Source organism: Cetorhinus maximus, unplaced genomic scaffold, assembly GCF_964194155.1.
Source record: "Cetorhinus maximus unplaced genomic scaffold, sCetMax3.hap1.1 HAP1_SCAFFOLD_1610, whole genome shotgun sequence".
Classification (NCBI taxonomy): domain Eukaryota; kingdom Metazoa; phylum Chordata; class Chondrichthyes; order Lamniformes; family Cetorhinidae; genus Cetorhinus; species Cetorhinus maximus.
In genome coordinates, this window is record NW_027597550.1 from 3,711 (window position 1) to 21,512 (window position 17,802).

General features: G+C 39.8%; 1 protein-coding gene across 3 annotated transcripts; it reads left to right on the forward strand.

Annotated features, from left to right (window-relative positions):
* The first annotated feature begins 2,059 nt into the window (after nt 1–2,059).
* atmin (ATM interactor) lies at nt 2,060–15,612 on the forward strand. Of its 3 annotated transcripts, XR_013575335.1 has the most exons (4): nt 2,060–2,207; nt 3,799–3,998; nt 8,229–12,433; nt 12,466–15,612. XR_013575335.1 is itself a non-coding variant. In XM_078536858.1 (3 exons), the coding sequence occupies exons 2-3, from the start codon at nt 3,805–3,807 to the stop codon at nt 10,039–10,041; spliced, it is 2,007 nt and encodes a 668-aa protein (XP_078392984.1). In that variant the 5' UTR covers nt 2,060–2,207; nt 3,799–3,804; the 3' UTR covers nt 10,042–15,612. The 3 variants fall into 3 exon arrangements, 2 of the variants coding, with proteins under 2 accessions (XP_078392984.1, XP_078392985.1); XM_078536858.1 differs by having other exon boundaries at nt 8,229–15,612; XM_078536859.1 differs by lacking the exons at nt 2,060–2,207; nt 3,799–3,998 and adding an exon at nt 6,279–6,317 and having other exon boundaries at nt 8,229–15,612.
* Nucleotides 15,613–17,802: the final 2,190 nt, after the last annotated feature.

Below are 17,802 nucleotides of genomic sequence, written 5' to 3' on the forward strand. Positions count from 1 at the left end.
AGACTGCTATGCCAGAGTTGGGCTCTTGAACCACGCCAGGCAATGGTTAACACAGAGTGGAGCACCACGGCACAAACCATCGTCTCACGAGACAGAAGGCTGCAAATGAATGAACGATGGGCTTGCTGTTGCCATTTTAACTGATTCAAAGGGAGACTGTACTGACTGGATAGGAAGATCAGTTCCTTAGCCTTTTTTTAAAAAAGAAAGTTTATTGAGTGAGTGTACTAACCCAATTTAGTGGATATTTATTTTCTGATAGTTTCAAGGGAATGTTCAGCAATTCCAGGATTTCTAATATGTAGCCAACAGCAATTCAACAGTCTGGCATTTCTCGCATTCCTAAGAGACTTAAATATTCCGAGTTCTTTCTTGAAGTTTCCTCATCAAAGACTATAAGCTTATTTTAGCTTGGAGAGCTTGGTGTAAGATTGTTGAATGAGTGTCAAATAAATGAAAAATAGCTTCTAGAAAGGATGAAAAATCTCGAGTTAAAAGCTGATAAGTGTTCAAGCCCTTAAAGGCTTTCTCTGTGTGTATGATTTATAGATGCTTCAATTTAGCAGCCTGATAGCAATTTTTAAAAAAGCTGGCATCTTAAATGTGCTCTTCGCAGTATTGAAAACCGTTAAAATTGCTGCAATCTGATAGTAATTATAGTTAAAATTGAGCAATTATGCCATTTTGTGTTTTAAAAAATCCTATTTCAGTTTTTAGTTTAAAGTCCAATTTTGTTTCATGAAACAAAGCACTATAAATTGAAACAGGGACGCAATCAAACATTTCACTGTTGATCAGCCACATTTGGGAATTCTTGAGTTAGATTATATGGTAGCCTTCAGAGTGAGAAATGGCATTTATGATAGTGTGCTGATGGGTTCTGGGAGCTGTATTTTATTATTCTTCCATCGGATGTGGGCATCACTGGCAAGGCCAGCAATTGTTGCCTATCCCTAGTTGCCCTTGAACAGATTGGCTTGCTAGGCCACTTCAGAGGGCAGTTAAGAGTCAACCACATTACTATGGATCTGACGTCGCATGTAGGGCAGACCAGGTAAGGATGGCAGGTTTTCTTCCCTAAAGGACATTAATGAACCGGATGGCTTTTTATGACAATCGATGATAGGTTCACGGTCACCATTACTGAGACTAGCTTTCAATTCCAGATTTATTAAATTAATTTAAATTTCACCAACCTGTGTCCCCAGCTTATAGCCTGGGCCTCAGGATTTCTAGTCCAGTGACATCACCATTATGCTACTGTTCTGTGAGGGTATATGCTTGAGCAGAGGGGAATCACTGTTAGATTGGATCATTATGCTGTACATGGGAGAGGATTGTGACGTGCTTTCATTTTCCAACAACCTGCTCTTTCCTATGTAGGGAAGGCAGGTTGGGGGAGGGCAGGGGGTGTGTGTTGTGAAGGTCTGATCCCAAAGTTTATGCTATTATTTTGTTGCTTGGTGGCCTAGGTCTTGCCCTGTGGAATTTGTTGATAAAGAAATGAGCAGTGTCTGGTGTACATATGTTTTGAATGCCTTACGCATGGAGGATGCCTAGCTCCAGGTGATGGGTTTTCTTTGAAGTCGTGGAGGATACTTGACTTCGCTAGGAAACATGATTTGGGGATAACTAAAGATGCCCTGTTGGGTGAGGTTGAATTTGTCTGTTGGCTGCTCTAAGACTAGGTGGGATTCTGAACCTAACGAGAGATCTAATTTGACAAGTGCCGCCCTAGGCATTTCCAATCAAAATTAATAATAATTGAATGCAATAGTGCAAAACAATTTTTGTATGAATAAGATATTTTTAGATTGATTAAAGTTAAAACTCTATACATTTTGATTCAGGGCAATGTGATCTGTTGGAAGCTTCATTGTACTTGAATTTGCTCCACCAGTGCTGCTTTTTCATATGCCTAATATCATTAGAGATGCATGTATAATAATTGTTACAGGGCTGAAGAGGAACATTGTAGCTTGTGTTACAGTGGTCTGTGACCCTCAATAAAAATGTGTAGAGACAGATTTCGGTCAGTAGTTGCGTCTTATTTATTTAGTGTTTGATTCTAATTGCAGGACTGCAGCATTAATCCAACTGTTAGGAAAGATCTGAAGTCGTCTGTTCAGAAACTGTTTTGTTGCCCCATTGAAGGTTGTCCAAGGGGACCGAACAGACCGTTTTCCCAGTTTGCCCTCGTTAAGCAGGTAAGCACTGCTAACTTGCAATCCCGCTTGTTCATGTAGCACGTTGTACAATTAATTCATGATTGGTTGTGTTTGGGTTGAATTTATGAATGGGCAGTTGCTCTTAATGCAATTAGGTCATTTGATTAGATAGTGAACAGAACTGTTCTCTCCTGATCAATGTTTATCCTTCAAACAAATAAAATGTATTACCTGGTAGTTGTCACATTGCTGATTCGGGGAGCCTGCTGTACGCAAATTGGCTACTCTGTGTCCTTCCTACATTGCCACAGTGACTTCACTTCAAATAATTGCTTCATTGGCTGTAAAATTGCCAGTGATTCTTTATGGTCTTAGTTGCAGTTTCAGTGGACAATTTTCTACTCGCGGCTAAGCTTATGAGCCAGGTTAACTTTGGCGTGGCAGAGGTGTTTGAGGCCACAGAGGATCTTGCCAGCATTTGATGTTTTATAGTCACCTTTGACCTAATGGGGGAATGCAATTTCATGAGGTGCTTTCAGCTACTGAATCGCTCCCACCTTCCTGTGTACTTGCACTTCATGTACCACGTGTAACAGTACCAGCTGCCGATAACCCTGAAACCTTGTTTTGTAATTTTTTGGTTCGGGTGGGTGTTAAGGAATTAGGTAGGGTTGTATGTTATTTTGGGAAATTCACTGTTGGGCTTATGGAACTTTAGGCTGGTTAATAATTTAATGCTGGTCTGGAGATCCAGAAATATTGCCAGCTTCAGACCAACTTTTTTAAAGACTATTTCAGTTTATTAATGTTTATAATCTTTAACCATCTTTTGATTGCTCATTGGCTGCCTTGACTATTATGGGGTGGGGAGGTGGGAAACATGTATCGGTGTGATGCGAAAAGAATTCTTGAAAGTTAGAGTTCTAACATCAATCGGCTAGCTGAAGCCTTGGAACCAGCAAACTTTCCTGTGAATCTGTTTGCCAGTATGTTCTTGTACAACTTGCATTCATATAGCACTTATAACGTAGCAAAACATGCCAAGGCACTTCAGAGGGATGGTATTAAATAAGCCACAAGGATATATTGAAACAGATGGTTAAAAACTTGGTGAAAGAGTTTTTAAGGAGCATTTTGAGAGAGTGAGTGTGGTAGTAGAGCAGTTTAGAGAGGGCATTTCAGAGTTCAGGGCATAGGCAGCTGAAAGCACAGTCACCAATAGTGCCGAGATTAAAATGGGGAATGCACAAGAGGCTAGAATTTGAAGAGATTAGAGATCTTGGAGGATTGCAAGATTGAAGGAGGCTACATTAGAGATTGAGAGTGGGGAGGCCATGGAGAGACTGAGGAACAAGGATGAGAATTTAAAATTGAGTTGCTGGACCGGACCAGAAGCCAATGTAGATCAGCGAGCGCAGGGGTGATGGCTGAATGGGACTTGGTGCAGGTTAGGATATGGCAGCAGAGTTTTGGATGAACTTGGGTTTATGGAGGAAGGTGGAAAATGGGAGGCCAGCCAGGGGAACATTAGAACAGTCAAGTCTGAATGTAACAAAGATCTGGATGAGAGTTTTACGCAGTAAAGGCTGTTGTGGCTTAAGCTGCTCTTCGTCATTTTCTTTCTCCCCAGCACTTTATGAAAATTCATGCTGAAAAGAAACATAAGTGTGACAAATGTAATAACTCGTATGGCACAGAATGGGACTTGAAACGACATGCTGAGGATTGTGGGAGGATCTTTCAGTGCACTTGTGGGTGTCCTTATGCCAGCAGGCCAGCACTGCTGTCTCACATTTACAGAACTGGACATGAAATCCCTGCTGAGCATCGGTGAGTAAATGATCTGCTAAACACCCTCCAGGCAAGCTGGAGTGTTTCTTTATAAAGCTTTTTGTGTGACAAATCATCTGTTCTGCTGTATCATACATCAAGACAAATTACTTGAGCCTTATTTTTCAATAATATACATCATATTAAAAACACCCAGATCTCGTGGCAAGTATTTGACTTGCCTATAACAAGTTACTGAGCCTTGTCTGGCACTTATATTGTTGCAGTGTCATCTTTGTGCACTGAGAGTCATGTAATGCGTTGACTTCCTGAGCAGCCTGGTTCAAATATTTCTAGATGCCACTTGACTGTATATAGGTGGCCTGTGCTTCCAATCCACCTGTACATGCCAATAATATGCTTTCACAATACTCCCTACACCATAGATATTTGGGAGAACCTTCATGGAAATCATTCAAAATTTGTTTCCTCTTAATTAACTCTTCACCGATTGAAAACATGTAAATGTATTGAGCTTTCCTGATGCAGAATGCAATCTCCTACAATAATATTGTGCACTTCAATGTGGTCTTTTAATAATGTAACATTTTTAAATGTAAATTTGCATGTATCATTAAGTGACTTTAATATGATTCTGATATCAACTTCAGCGTGGTCCAACCATACTGTTAGTATTCTTCCCTGATCAAGCCACACCACCCCCTCCACCCCCCAAAAAAAAATGCAGAGAAGACTGCAGCCTGTACTTGTTTTCCAAAGAATACTTTGGCAAAATAAACAGACTGTGTATGTTTACTGGTCCAGCTGGCTAACAGGGTGGAGAGAGGAAGTGGCAAATGGATAAAGACCTCCTGAAGCTAGCTAAATTAACTGAGGGTGTTGCATGATTACATGGAAACCTGAGCCCATCCCCCACCCCAAAACACACACATCGAGAAATTCCATTGACAAAAAAGCCAAGTTATCTGTACAAAGAATGGTCAGCTCCACCCAAACAAATGTTGCAGTTCCTTCTATGTGTAAAGCCAGACAGTGTCATACACAAAAACCTGAACCTTGTGGGCACAAAAGGTGAGAGTCCATGCACAAAACAAGTGACAGCGATTGAATATACACACAGCAAGGTCCCATACACAAAATAAGACAACCTAATAATAAAAGTTCCAAGTCTTCAATCATTTAAAAAGAATTCGCACTCTCCTTTCGCCTTCTTCAGATCTCACTCCCTCTCCTTCCCATCCTTTTGACCTGCACTCCTCACTCCCATTCTTTCCTTCCTTGCTCAATTTGAGAAGTGGATTAATGTGCAGAAGAAATGCTGCCACCATTCAGGATTAACCTTTTCTACTCCTTCAGACCTGGCGAGGTTTAAATAGCTGTATCTGAGCCATAGTTCAAAACAGCTTTGTTGCTTAATATAAAGAGGAGTGAGTGCTGGATTAAAGGGCCTGTGGGACACATTGGGTCCATGGGCCTTGTGTTAATGTTTCTGGATTAAAGGATCAATTTCCTTAGTAAATTACAATTTTGGTAGACGTGTTAGGTGCTTTTGGATTAAGTTATATTTTATGGAAAAGTGCTCTTGTGCGATATGATGGTTCATGAAAACAACATTTGAAAATAGAGCCCGTGTTGAATACACAGCTGGCTGCAGGAAAACTAAGTTCAAGAATACTGCAGTGCAAAAATTGCCGCATCTAGAAACCTGTTTAATCACCTTGGACAGCTGTCTGCTCGTCAGCAGAGTAAGAATGACTTCAGAAAGAACTAAACAACTTCAAACCTTTTTTAATCGGGGAAAACTATTTACTGCCAGCTGTTATTGGGAGACTCAGATTCTACCTGGATGGGGCAGTAGTAACAGATCAAAGCAGTAAATCCTAAAGATGTTAAAGATTCGAAATTAATGGCAAATACCAATAGCTACACTGAATGTTTCAAATTAAAGCTAGAAAAACTGACCCTAATCACCCTGAACCTCAGTATTGTCTGCTTCTCGTGAAGATGTCAGTAATGCAAGTTCACCTTCTCGGTACATACTAGCTTGAATATTGACACGGGAATTTTACTTTTGAGAAATTTAATACTAATATATAGTATTCATAGATTGCATATGATTGAGTAGCTGCCTCCTATACTTATTACATGACATCCCAATTTGTAATTCTTCCAGCAGGCTAGTCTGGCAATTCCTTGACTTTCAACAATGTACGTGCTCTGGTCAACAACCAAGAAATCTGAATGCCCTTATCACAGTTGCCTCTGTAACGTACATATTTTTAATTACTGACATGTGGCCCAATGTGGCGATCCTCACTGTGTGATTTAGATGTTTTTTGGGAGAAGCCTTCTATTTAGGTAATGTATAGCCTGGGAGCTAAACGGGTACTGGGAGTCCTGATTCCTGACCAAATGCCCCTCCTGTAGTTGGTGATGATATGATGATCTCTACTTCTTCTGAGCTGAATTACTTAATCTCAGGTACAAAATATGAATGAGCCCAAGACCCAATATATAAAATAAAACTATTGCTGTCGCCTCTGTCTATAGTGTAGTCTACTGATAGCACTTGTCCATAATGCATTGTAGTCTAGTGACTTATGTCCTTATTAGGTAATATTTATTGTGTTGATTATAACTTTAAAATTGAAGTTTCAGGTTTTTCCCCATTTTAAAATGATTTAGGACTGAATATTTAATGACATTGATTACTGGATTGCAGAGTTTTGTATTTTTTCCAACTTCTTAGTCATCCTGTGGTTTGTTAGCTTTGCTGACAGACACTTGCTAAGTAATTCTGCTTGGGCATTTATCCAAACTGCTAAAGCACGAAAATTATCTTGGGGCATCCTGCCAACTGCTGAAACTTGCTGGTCCTAATTTGATTAACAATATAATTTTTAACCAAAGGAATCTGTAAATACACTTGTAATAAATTTGAAAGAGCTACTCTGCTACCATTATTGGCATTTTAAACTGACAGAACGCCCAGGAAATATAATAAGGTGAAGAAATCCATTAAAATCTGATTTTTTTTTTATTCCTTGAGATGCATGAGTGATGTGAGGCAGAACTTTTTTATGCAGCGAGTGGCAATGACCTTGAACTCGCTGCCCATCAGGGTGGTGGAAACCGAGACAAGGGATGATTTCAAAAGGAAATTCAATGGGCATTTGCGGGAGATAAACCTACATGTCAATGAGGATAGAGTGAGGGAATGGGATTGATTGATTAGCTCAATAGAGTGCCAGCATGGCCTTAATGGGCCAAATGGTATCCTCCTGTGCCATAATGGCTCTGACTCCTCACATATCTCGATAACTGCGAGAACTGTATGTGGCCTGCTCGATCTCCATTGTTTTGGATGAAATTTGGACAAATTGTAGCTTTTAATGTCTGTATATCAGTTGTGTTGTGATATATGTAAACCTTCTGTCCTGGGGACTAGTATGGTGCTGATTGCCTTTATATGCTGCAACTGTTGGCTGTGCCAAGGCACCAGCATACTCAACATTTTTAGACTACATTCAGTGTTCACAAAAATAGAATTAACTATGAAGCATTGAGGCAGGAATAGATTAAATTTAACAATTGATCATTTGAAATCAGAGTGGGCAAATTCAAGGATCGTATGCTGCACTTTGGAGCATCAAGGCATGGGGCATAGACTTGTGGTTTACCCAGCCAGGGCTGCTGTAAACCTAGTTTCAGCCATACAATTGTGGCTAGAGGCTGTATGAAAGCCAGCCACTTCCTCACTGGAAGGCAGAAAAATCAGGGGCAGGGGAGCAGTCACCCTCTGCCTACTCTGCGCAAAGTTTTTTGCATTTGAGTCAGAGGTTGAAGGCTAGGAAGCAATTGCCCTTTCAGTCGCAACATGGTAAGAAGTAAGACAAAATACTTGACAAAAATCCAAAGAACTGTTAGTGGCCAAGTGCTGTAATTTTATTGTGATGCTCACTGTTTCCAGCTGTTCATTGGTTTCTGCTCTCACTGGCTTTATTTGCTTCTAATTTGTTTGAGATAGACCATAGTACGGTTGGTGTCAAACTAGCAATCTTAATTATTCTCCGTATACGCCAAGTTTTAAAATGCAAGGTTAGGTCTTGGCATTAAGCCAGTCTTCAGTTTCTCCAACTAGTTTTGGGAGATAACAGAAACATTCCCAATTTTCTTTCAAAAGTAAAAAGGGTTTTGCAAAAGAGGTGAGCTATTTCATGTTTCTATGACTGGGATTCTAATGACCTAATTTGCCTATCTGCTATTTAGGGATCCACCACGCAAGAAGAGGAAAAGTGAGTGGTTAAATCAAAATCACTTGAACCAGGTAGCAAAAGAGAAGCATGAAGTCCAGGTGGCCCAAGATCCGACAGTGATGAACAAGAGATCCTGCATCAAAAGCTCCTGCGGAGATGACGGCATTAATCAGACTCCAGCTCCTGCAAAACAAATTCAGAAATTGTTGTTACCAAAGCCCAAAGTTGCACTTGTTAAACTTCCTGTTATGCATCTCACACATTTACCAGTTCTTTTATCTTCAGGCACCTCCATGGATAATTCTGTCAAGTCCATTGTTGTCGCTGTTGACAATCAAGGATCCATTCTGAGCACAATGCATATTTTGCCGACATCAGTGGGAACTCTGGCACCAACCATGGAGACAAAAGGGTTGAACTTTAAAGGTGGTCTGCCCATCTCCAAGGTGACTAGCGTCATGATGGTTGAACCAGTCAGCACTGCAGTTCAAGTCAACATGGATTCAGGTTTTGCCAATAATCAAGAATTGCCATCAGTTGGAGACCTGGGCCAAAAGAACAAATTTAACTCCATGAATGTTCAGACAGACATATCATACCTTGCACAGAACACAGTACCAGAATCTCTAGCTGTGTGCTGCTCTACAGAGAACACTGTGTCAGCTTGCGCGCAGACTGATCTGAGTTTCAGTGCTCAAGTGTTGCTACCCGTAAGTGTTGAGACACAAACGTTTGAACCAGACACTAAAATCACCACATCGATAAGTGCTCAGACAGATCCCTTTGGCCAGTCTTGTTTTCCATTGTGTGGTGTTTCCAGGAAAACACAAACAAGTTTGGTAAATTCTACTAATGATAAAAGCTCTACAGTTCAAGCACTAATTAATGCAAATAATCATGAAGAAATTTTTGACCATTCTCTAGTTTCCCCTTACAGTGTTTGTAGACAGACTCAAACGACTTTTGCCCTGGATGCAATGGACATGGACCAACAACATGATGATCTTTTACAGAACTCTAAGTCAGCTGTTGATTTTCACATTCAATCCACTTTACTTCAACAGAACTCTACGACTGACAATCAAACTCAGACAATTAACCTATTTAATGACTTGGAAAATATCCTGTCTGAAAGCATAGCTGGTCATTCATTAGAAAACCGTGGTCTTTTATCCGATGCCATCAATGCCTCTGGTGAGAGTATGACGAGCAGTCAGACACAAAGTGCGGGTATTGACTTTGATATTGAAGAGTTTTTATCTGCAAGCAACATACAAACGCAGACAGAAGAAAATGAATTTGGTGCTTTACAGACAGAGTCTGCCTTGGAATCTCTGGATATTGAGACTCAGACAGACTTCTTGTTTTCAGACCATCCTGTTCAAGCATACAATGGCAGGGGACAGTCCAGTTATTTAGGGCTAGAAATGTTTGACACACAGACTCAAACAGACTTCAATTTCTTAATGGACAGCAGTCCACATCTACCTCTAGATAGTATTTTGAAACAGTCCAGTTTCCCTCTAAGTGCAGAGTCTTCTGGCACCAAAACCCAGACTGATGATGTGTGTTGTAGAAATAATTTCAGTAATGCCCCTGAAAACCATGTCCGATTAAACTGCGCTGAAACACAGACAACCAGCAGCTCCTTTGAAAACCTTGGCAGTTTATTCTTCACTAGTAATGAAACACAGACTGTAATGGATGACTTTCTCTTGGCAGATATGGCATGGAATACAATGGAATCTCATTTCAGCTCAGTTGAGACACAAACATGCGATGAAATCTTTTCCTTATTTCGAAATACTGGTAAAAGCTGTGACTGAAGTGCACAGACTAAAAAGGAGCATGAATTTCAGCATTGGTATATTGTGGAAAGTGGCAAAATTTAATGTCAAGTTGCGATGCTGCGCATCTCGTTTGGCCATAGTGTATGGGGTGGGGGTATAAATTTTGTTGGGACAAAAGTGGCAAAGGAATCATAGATTTAAACTGATCTACTGGGGCCATCGAATTTACAGCACACAAACAGGCCATTTGGCCCAGCCAGTCTATGCTGCTATTTGTGCTCCAGAGGAGCTTCCTCCCAACCCTCCAACTCACTTTATCCTAAAGGGTCTTCCCATTTGGCTGGCTCCCCCTTTGGGTCTCTGCATTCTTTTGTCTTGGATGTAAAAGCAACTAAGCTTGATATGTTTAGGCTTCTACTAATGCTGTACAATTTCCCTCTGTTCGCCTCCCCTTTTCTAGTTTGACTTTTCTGCTTTCTGTGTGGCACCTTCCTCCAACACACTGCTAGCATTGCTTATTCTATAGAAGTTTTACAGAGCCACATTTTAAAAGTCAGGCAGTATATACCTTGATTGCCCACTATTTCATGTTGGTGCATCATGATCTTTTTTCTTTCTTCTCAGCAGCTTCTAAGGATGGAGGGATGCAGATTCTTTATGGGTTAAAGTTAGACAGACACCAGAGATCAACTGGTACTTTGTCCAAGGGGCAGTTATTTACATGTGTCCCTCGCTAGCTTGGGTGGACAGGCTCTTCAGTAAAAAGCATCATCATGCTACGGCTGTTAACTATGGACATATTCCTGGAGGTTTCATCACAACCTTCTACTTCCAAACAACCCGTCCGGTCTAATGGCACTTTTTTTCAGCAACACCAGTATTGTTGGAATCAATAAATGAAGTTGTTCAAAGATTTTTTAAAAATCTTTGTTTTTAATGTCCTCGAGAGTATGTGCGACTCCAGGGTAAATCTGGTTGGCAACCCTAATCACAGTCTAATCCAAAACTGGTCTTCGTTAGTGTCCACACATGCACTTCAAACATGGCTTGCTGGATATATGTTGGGCACAGGAGTTCCTGCTGATTGCTCCCTACCTAACCTAGTGGCATTGAGGTTAATTGTAGCACTCCAGTCATTGGCCCAAAGCTGAGAGCAGAAACTGCAGATTGAAACTGGGCCCGTACTAGTGTGTGTGAGATTCAGCTATGTGGTTGCTTAATGTTGAGCAATCGTGGAGCTGAATATTTTTAACACGATGCTGAGAGAAATCATTGAACAAAAGTGAATGCCCATTGGTGTACTTCTTTCCAGCAGATTTATTGCTTGATGCAGTTCATGCTAAATGTTTGTGGCATGAATTGGATTATAGTTGTTTAACCTGACCAAATTAGTGCAAAGCTTTCCTGACCTTCCAAGGCTCAAACATTAAACTTCCTGAAGTGACCATTCTTGGTTTTCCTGCTCTCATTAGTTGCTGAATTTGCACATGTTTTTGGCCCCTCCATTGGTTATAAGTTTTGAGTTATTCATGTAAAATATATTTTGTACAACTAATTTTATTTTATTTTTTTGTTTTGTTGGCTGCGCTGTGTGCCCTGGGTGTTTAGAAATTGCTTCACCATTTCATGTGACCTTGCACACTATCTAGCTCACTCAATGAATACAGTTTCTCACACGAAGCAATCAGGAATGTTGCTGAGCTATATGTGGGCATCCTCATGGGCTTCGAGAGCAAAGAATTCTCTGCTCTGAAAGCCCAACCTTTAATGCTGCCATCAGCTGAGCTAAAGCAGGCTGTAATTAGCCAAGAAATACTTCACTTCCTCCACCTACGATCCCAGTGCAGAGCATAAGTATCTGGATCAAGACTGCTGGTTCATCTGAACATCCATGCTTTGTTCTTACAGTGAATTATTTCTTCCTGATGTTTCTGCATTATTGCAGGCCCAGGTCTTGAAATTGGGCTCTGTACCTATTGGCTGTGATTTTTATCTTGACCAGGTTACAATATTGATGAGTAGGATCGTCCTTCCATGCAAGCTACTGTCACCCAAGTACCTGTTCGGAGAAATAAAGATCACATTTGTTGGAAACTTGGAGTCTCAAATCCAGACTTGTAGCCAATATCATGAGAGTATTTCCATGAATGTGATGGAGTCCCATCCAGACCTAGTCAAAATAATATGCCAGCTTTGCTCTTGCTACATCAGTGAATAATTTCTGAGACCTTGTTGGAAGATCAGCCTAAATGAATTCTCCAGGCAAAAGGGAGACCTTTTTGTTTGCTACATCTAGTGGCTGAATCTTTCTGCCTGAATCTCAGGAGCAATGATTAATTTTAATCTTCCAGTTCCTCGGCTTTTCCGTGTATCCCAGACTCCCGGTGGATGCTCTTATTTATAGTCTCTTGCATTTATGAATGATGAGGTTTCTTAGGCCTGCTCATAAGTTTGATGGAGTTCAAGTGAAACCAGAAGCCTGAATCTGGAAACCAGCCTCAACGCCCACATTGGGAGATAAAGTACTAAATTGCCGGGAACTGGTCTGAGTAGGTTTTCAGAATTGGTGATTCTAAGAAGCAAATAAATCACCATTGATTGTTTTTATATTCAATAGGACTAAATGTATATCACAAGCTGGGAAAACAAGAAGAATTGGTTCCACCAAGTGAGGAGAGTTGCAAAGAATTTTGTAAATACTAAGCCTCATTATGTCAAAGCCCCATTTGTAAGTGTAAACTGCTGTCTGCACTCTTGTTCTGTTTGGTTGTCCTATCTGAAATGTGGTGATTAAGCCTCTGTTTTTGCAAACAATATTCAAAAATGACTTGCACTTCAGAGATGCTTGGAAACCATAAGATACCTGTCAGAGGGGGAAGAACGAGTCCTTTTTAAGGCCAAAGTTATTTGAGCTTTAACTGCCTCCTGTCTGGTGCATTCTTTGGGTATGAGGTAAGAAAAGCCCTTTTCATGGCACTAAAGCTAATGACTTTGCTAGACTTGGGCACTTGTCTTCCCAGTTGGAAGAATCTGTAAACACCACCAAGGGCAGTGTCTTAGATTACACTCTGTTTCAAAGTGCATGTCTCAATTTGGAGCACCAGCTTAACTTCTGAAACTTCTTTAACTCTTTATTTCATTAATGAGGTGTGATGATATAGCAACTCTATTGCACAAAGTCCTGTCTTGTTATGCAACTATTCCTGAATTTTTGTTTTTATTTCCTACATGTTGCTAGCTTCCAGAGCTGTATCTGGTGTTGAATTCATTTCACAAATGTAGCATTAATTTTTTTCGACCAAAAACTAAACTGCACACTTAATGGCATTGCCTTTATTAGTGTTACACTGCTGCTTTTCAATGTTAAGTATAAATTTGTGTCTCTGACATTGCAGTTTCTATTTTTTTTAAATCCAAAAATAGAAATCACACAGCACTGACAAGTACACCTGCACGTACCTCTCATAGTTTTTGAGTGTGCATTTGTGTTTCGAGGCTCACCCTGCATTTGATGTGCTGCAATATTTTCGGTAAAATGTCTTTCATTCTTCCATATGCTGAATCGGCGTGTAATTTGTTCTTGCAGGCAGTTTGATTCCAAAGTCAATGGCAGGCTCTGATATCTGTGACCTCTGAAGTTAACTGTTTTCACATACTCTTTTTAGTATTCTGGTTATATTGCTGTTACTAAGCCTACCACATTGCTTCAGGTAAAATAGTACTCCAGTCCGTACACTTTTAATGCTCCACTACACAGCTTTTGTGACGCTATTCATTTTTTTGCATTATACTTCATGGTTAAAATTTAAAACTGCTCAGCAATTTTTCCCCAGTTCAATTGATCATAGTCACCAATGATTTATTGAAATCCTAGTGTGGCAAATAGTGCAGCTGTTAGCATTTTGTACCCACGTCGTATTATTAACACTGAAATTATTAACACTGAACTAAATCCCTTTATTTTCAAGTTTTGAATAGAGTTTGACACAGTCAAAATAAACATTTTGCACATTGATCAGAGTTATTGGCCTTTGTTAACAGCTACAGCACACATGGCAGCATTAATAAGCATTTCAGTGTAGAATGACTTTGGATTCATTATTGCAGTGTAGACTTTCAGGACTCCTGTATAACTGAGGAGTATCTTGCACATTTTTACCTAAGCGTTACAGAGTAGACTTCTGTCCTCACTAATGCACCACGTGCACTCATATTTCTAAAATGCTTGTTTCCAACTGATGATTAATGAATGAAGGAAGTGAGGTAATTTGCCTTGTACAGCTTTATGTCCTTATTCTTAATTTTTTTTATTCATTCATGGGATGTGGGTGGCGCTGGCTAGGCCAGCATTTATTGCCCATCCCTAATTGCTCTTGCGAAGTGCAATGCTGACATACTTTATTTTCCATGTTTTGCACCATTCTCTTACAGAAGTAAACTTTATACTAGATAAGTAAATTGCAGTTTTTTTTGTGGGTAACATTTTCATGATGCAGTTCACTTTTTCTCTTTTACTGTGTGTACATACAGTACATATGAAGTGTTCTCCCATTTCCTTACATGGAATGTATTATTGTATTGTTTGCTTTGGGGGTCAGTTGTTTGGCTGAAGATTACCAAAGTCCACAAACCTTTTGAGATGGAATAAGTTGCGCTGTGACTTTCATTTTTGGTTGGTCGGTGATTTAAGTTACTTAAAATTTTTATTCAATTTATGAATTTCGCTGCTCTTCAAATGCTTTTATATTATGTCACATAGTACTTTTACCCACCTTGTCAAACTGGTCAGGTTTGGCTTTCAGTCTGTAAGTGACACTACTAGTTTTGGCATTCTTGGGTCGGGAAGGAGAGAAGTCAACCACTGTTCGTGCTCATGATTGCTGCCCGGGCACTCGATTTGGAATGGCATTGTTGGGTAAGGACAGGACCTGGCTCGGGAGGTCATTGCTGAAACGCTAAATATCTAAACTCTTATATGGATGGATGGATGGCCATCTGGTTCCAGTTTTGGAAGGCTGCTGATGTTTGTGGAGTGGGGGCAGGGACAAAATTGGCGCAAAAAACTCCACCAAGCTTGAATTTGCTTTTGGTTACTGACGTGATTTTACTAAAATTCCTGTTCTGAGTTGTATTTTGTTTTTTGTTCTGCTTCATTAATTTGACACTTAACACCCAAAAAAAAACTGCATGGTTCATGATTTTCAGCTGCATTTGCACGCAATTAAAAAGGGGTCAGTGTGACTAAGATGTGTTTAACTGACAAATGACTGCTCCATGTGACCTTGACAAGTGTACTTTTACACACCTCTGTGATAACATTTCTCCTTTGGCAGTACACGATGAATTATGCATCCCTTTTTAATGCATGTAAACTATTGTGCCAAAAGTGTTTTTTTTGTTAAAATATTTTGTCATGTGAGTAAGCATTTCTTTAAGTTGATGCTATAACATGAGATTTATTTTATTGTACTCCAGTTAGCTGGAATCTTGTACGTTAAATTATTTTCCCTGTGTATAGTGTCAGTGGATGTTTTGCGTAAAGTACTAGGATGCTGGTCAAAATTATGCAAAGTTACACAATAAAGATCAGTTCCTTCTCCCATGAAAGTACATCTGGATTATTTTTGTTGCTGTAGGCTCAATTTACTGTGTGGCGTGGTTTTGAGTTGCATTAACCGGATTCCGTTACAAAGACAGCCTCGGTGATTTCTAAAATGCGCAAAAAAAAGTATAATTTTGTGTGTGTTACCCATGGTTACTGGCAATTTGAATTGTGGCACCTGAATAAATTTTCCTACAATGCATTCTGCAGTTAGAATAATACTTTCATTCCTTTATCTGGAATGGCTTTGGAAATCTAGTTGTGTGGGTAGGCATGCATGTTTTTAAAGACCTTTTAACTGTAGAACAGACCTGGCCAATATATATCCCTTGATATCAAAAAGAAACAGATTGGCTGGTCATGATCATACTGCTGTTCATGGCAGTTTGCTATGTGCAAATTGCCTGCCACATTTCCCACATTACAACAGTGACTATACTTCAAAAAGCAAGTGCTCAATTGGCTTTGAAATAAGCAGTGATCGTGAAAAGTGCTGTATAAATTATTTCTAGATTCCAAGATTTTTAGTCCAATTCTCTAGCTTGACTTGAAAAACCTTTTGTTCATGGTGAACCTGACCTCCTGTCTTGGCCCATAGTTGTATAAAATGATTAGGTCAAGTTTGTAAGAAGTTGGGTTGAATGTTTGTGAAATCTTACTGTCAGCTTTGCCTGAAGATTTTGCAGTATGGTTCCAAGTTGTGTTTCTTCCTCTGCCCCATCTCAGCAATATCCTTCCTGAAGATGTTGATCTCTTCCTGGAGTATGGTTTCATTAGATAACAATTGCTTTCAGTTAACCTTGCCAGAGTCATTATTCACAGAAGTCTTGAAGCTGCATTGCCAAGCTATGCAATAGCTGTGGCTCATTGCAGGTGGGCCCAAACTTGGGCTTGTTTAACATCATGTGCGTACTTCAGTAGGGGCCTCTTAACTATTCCAAATGTGAAAACTCTAGCCAATTTCATATTTTCTTAACCCAGGGACTGAGAGATCAATTGTAGCACTCCTACTGACTCATCAGCTAAGTTGTTTCAAACCTGGCACCCTGATAGCCTATCCAGCTATTCCACTGACAAATTCAAACCTTTGGAAGAGTATGATTCCAGTTGCATTCTGATTTGAGACAGCAAACCTTTGAGATTTGTATGATGTTCCCATCATGTATATTCACTCTTCTACAGTGTCTCAGCTGAAGACCAGACATGTACCATTCTTGCGAAACCCACTGCAATTACCTTAATACTAGTGGACCTAAAACACATGTCAAAGGAGATTTCCCTCAGAGTACATTTGCAGCAAGGTAGATATATTTAATACCTCAGCAAAGATTCCCTCAGAGAAGGATGCATCATTCTGAGTAAAGCAGTCAAGGATTGTATCAAATTGAAAGAAACACTGCAAATCTGCAAGATATTAGTGGTAGGGCAGAATATTGGTCAAATTTTAAGAACCAGCAAAGAATGACTTAAAGGGAGAAAGTTGAGAGGAAGCTAACTAGTAATATAAGAGTAAGAGTTTCTACACTACAAGTATGTAAATAGGAAAAGAGTAAAGCTAGTGTTGATTTTTTGCTTTTATATAAAGCTGGTGTTGGTTCTCTAGAGAGGGAGAGTCTAGGGAATTGATAATGGAAAACCAGCAAATGACAGAGGCTTTGAACAAGTAATTTGTGTCTGTCTTCACTGGAAGACTTAAAAAAACTTCCCCAAAATACTTGAAAGTCAAAAGGTGAACAGGAGGGAGGAACTGAGGGAAAAGGCTGACAAGTCCCCAGGAGCAGATGGCCTGCATCATGGAGTCTTAAAAGAAGTGACTGCAGAGAAAGTAGATGCGTTGCTTATAATCTTCCAAAATTCCTTAAGATTCTGGAAGGGTCACAGTGGATTTGAAATAGCTGATGTAACATCTTTATTCAAGAAAGGAGGGAGACAGCAAGAAATTACAGGCCAGTTAGCCTAACATCTGTCATAGGGAAATTGCTAGAATCCATTATTAAGGATATTATAGCAGGATACTTAAATCATAATGTGATCAGTCAGAGTCAACATGACTTTGTGAATGGAAAATAGTAATTTTATTAGAACTTTTTGAGGAAGTAACAAAATGGATAAAGGGAACCTGTAGATGTGTGCTTGGATTTCCCAAAGGCATTGACATCAAAGGTTCCCACACAAGGTAAGAGCACATGGTGTAG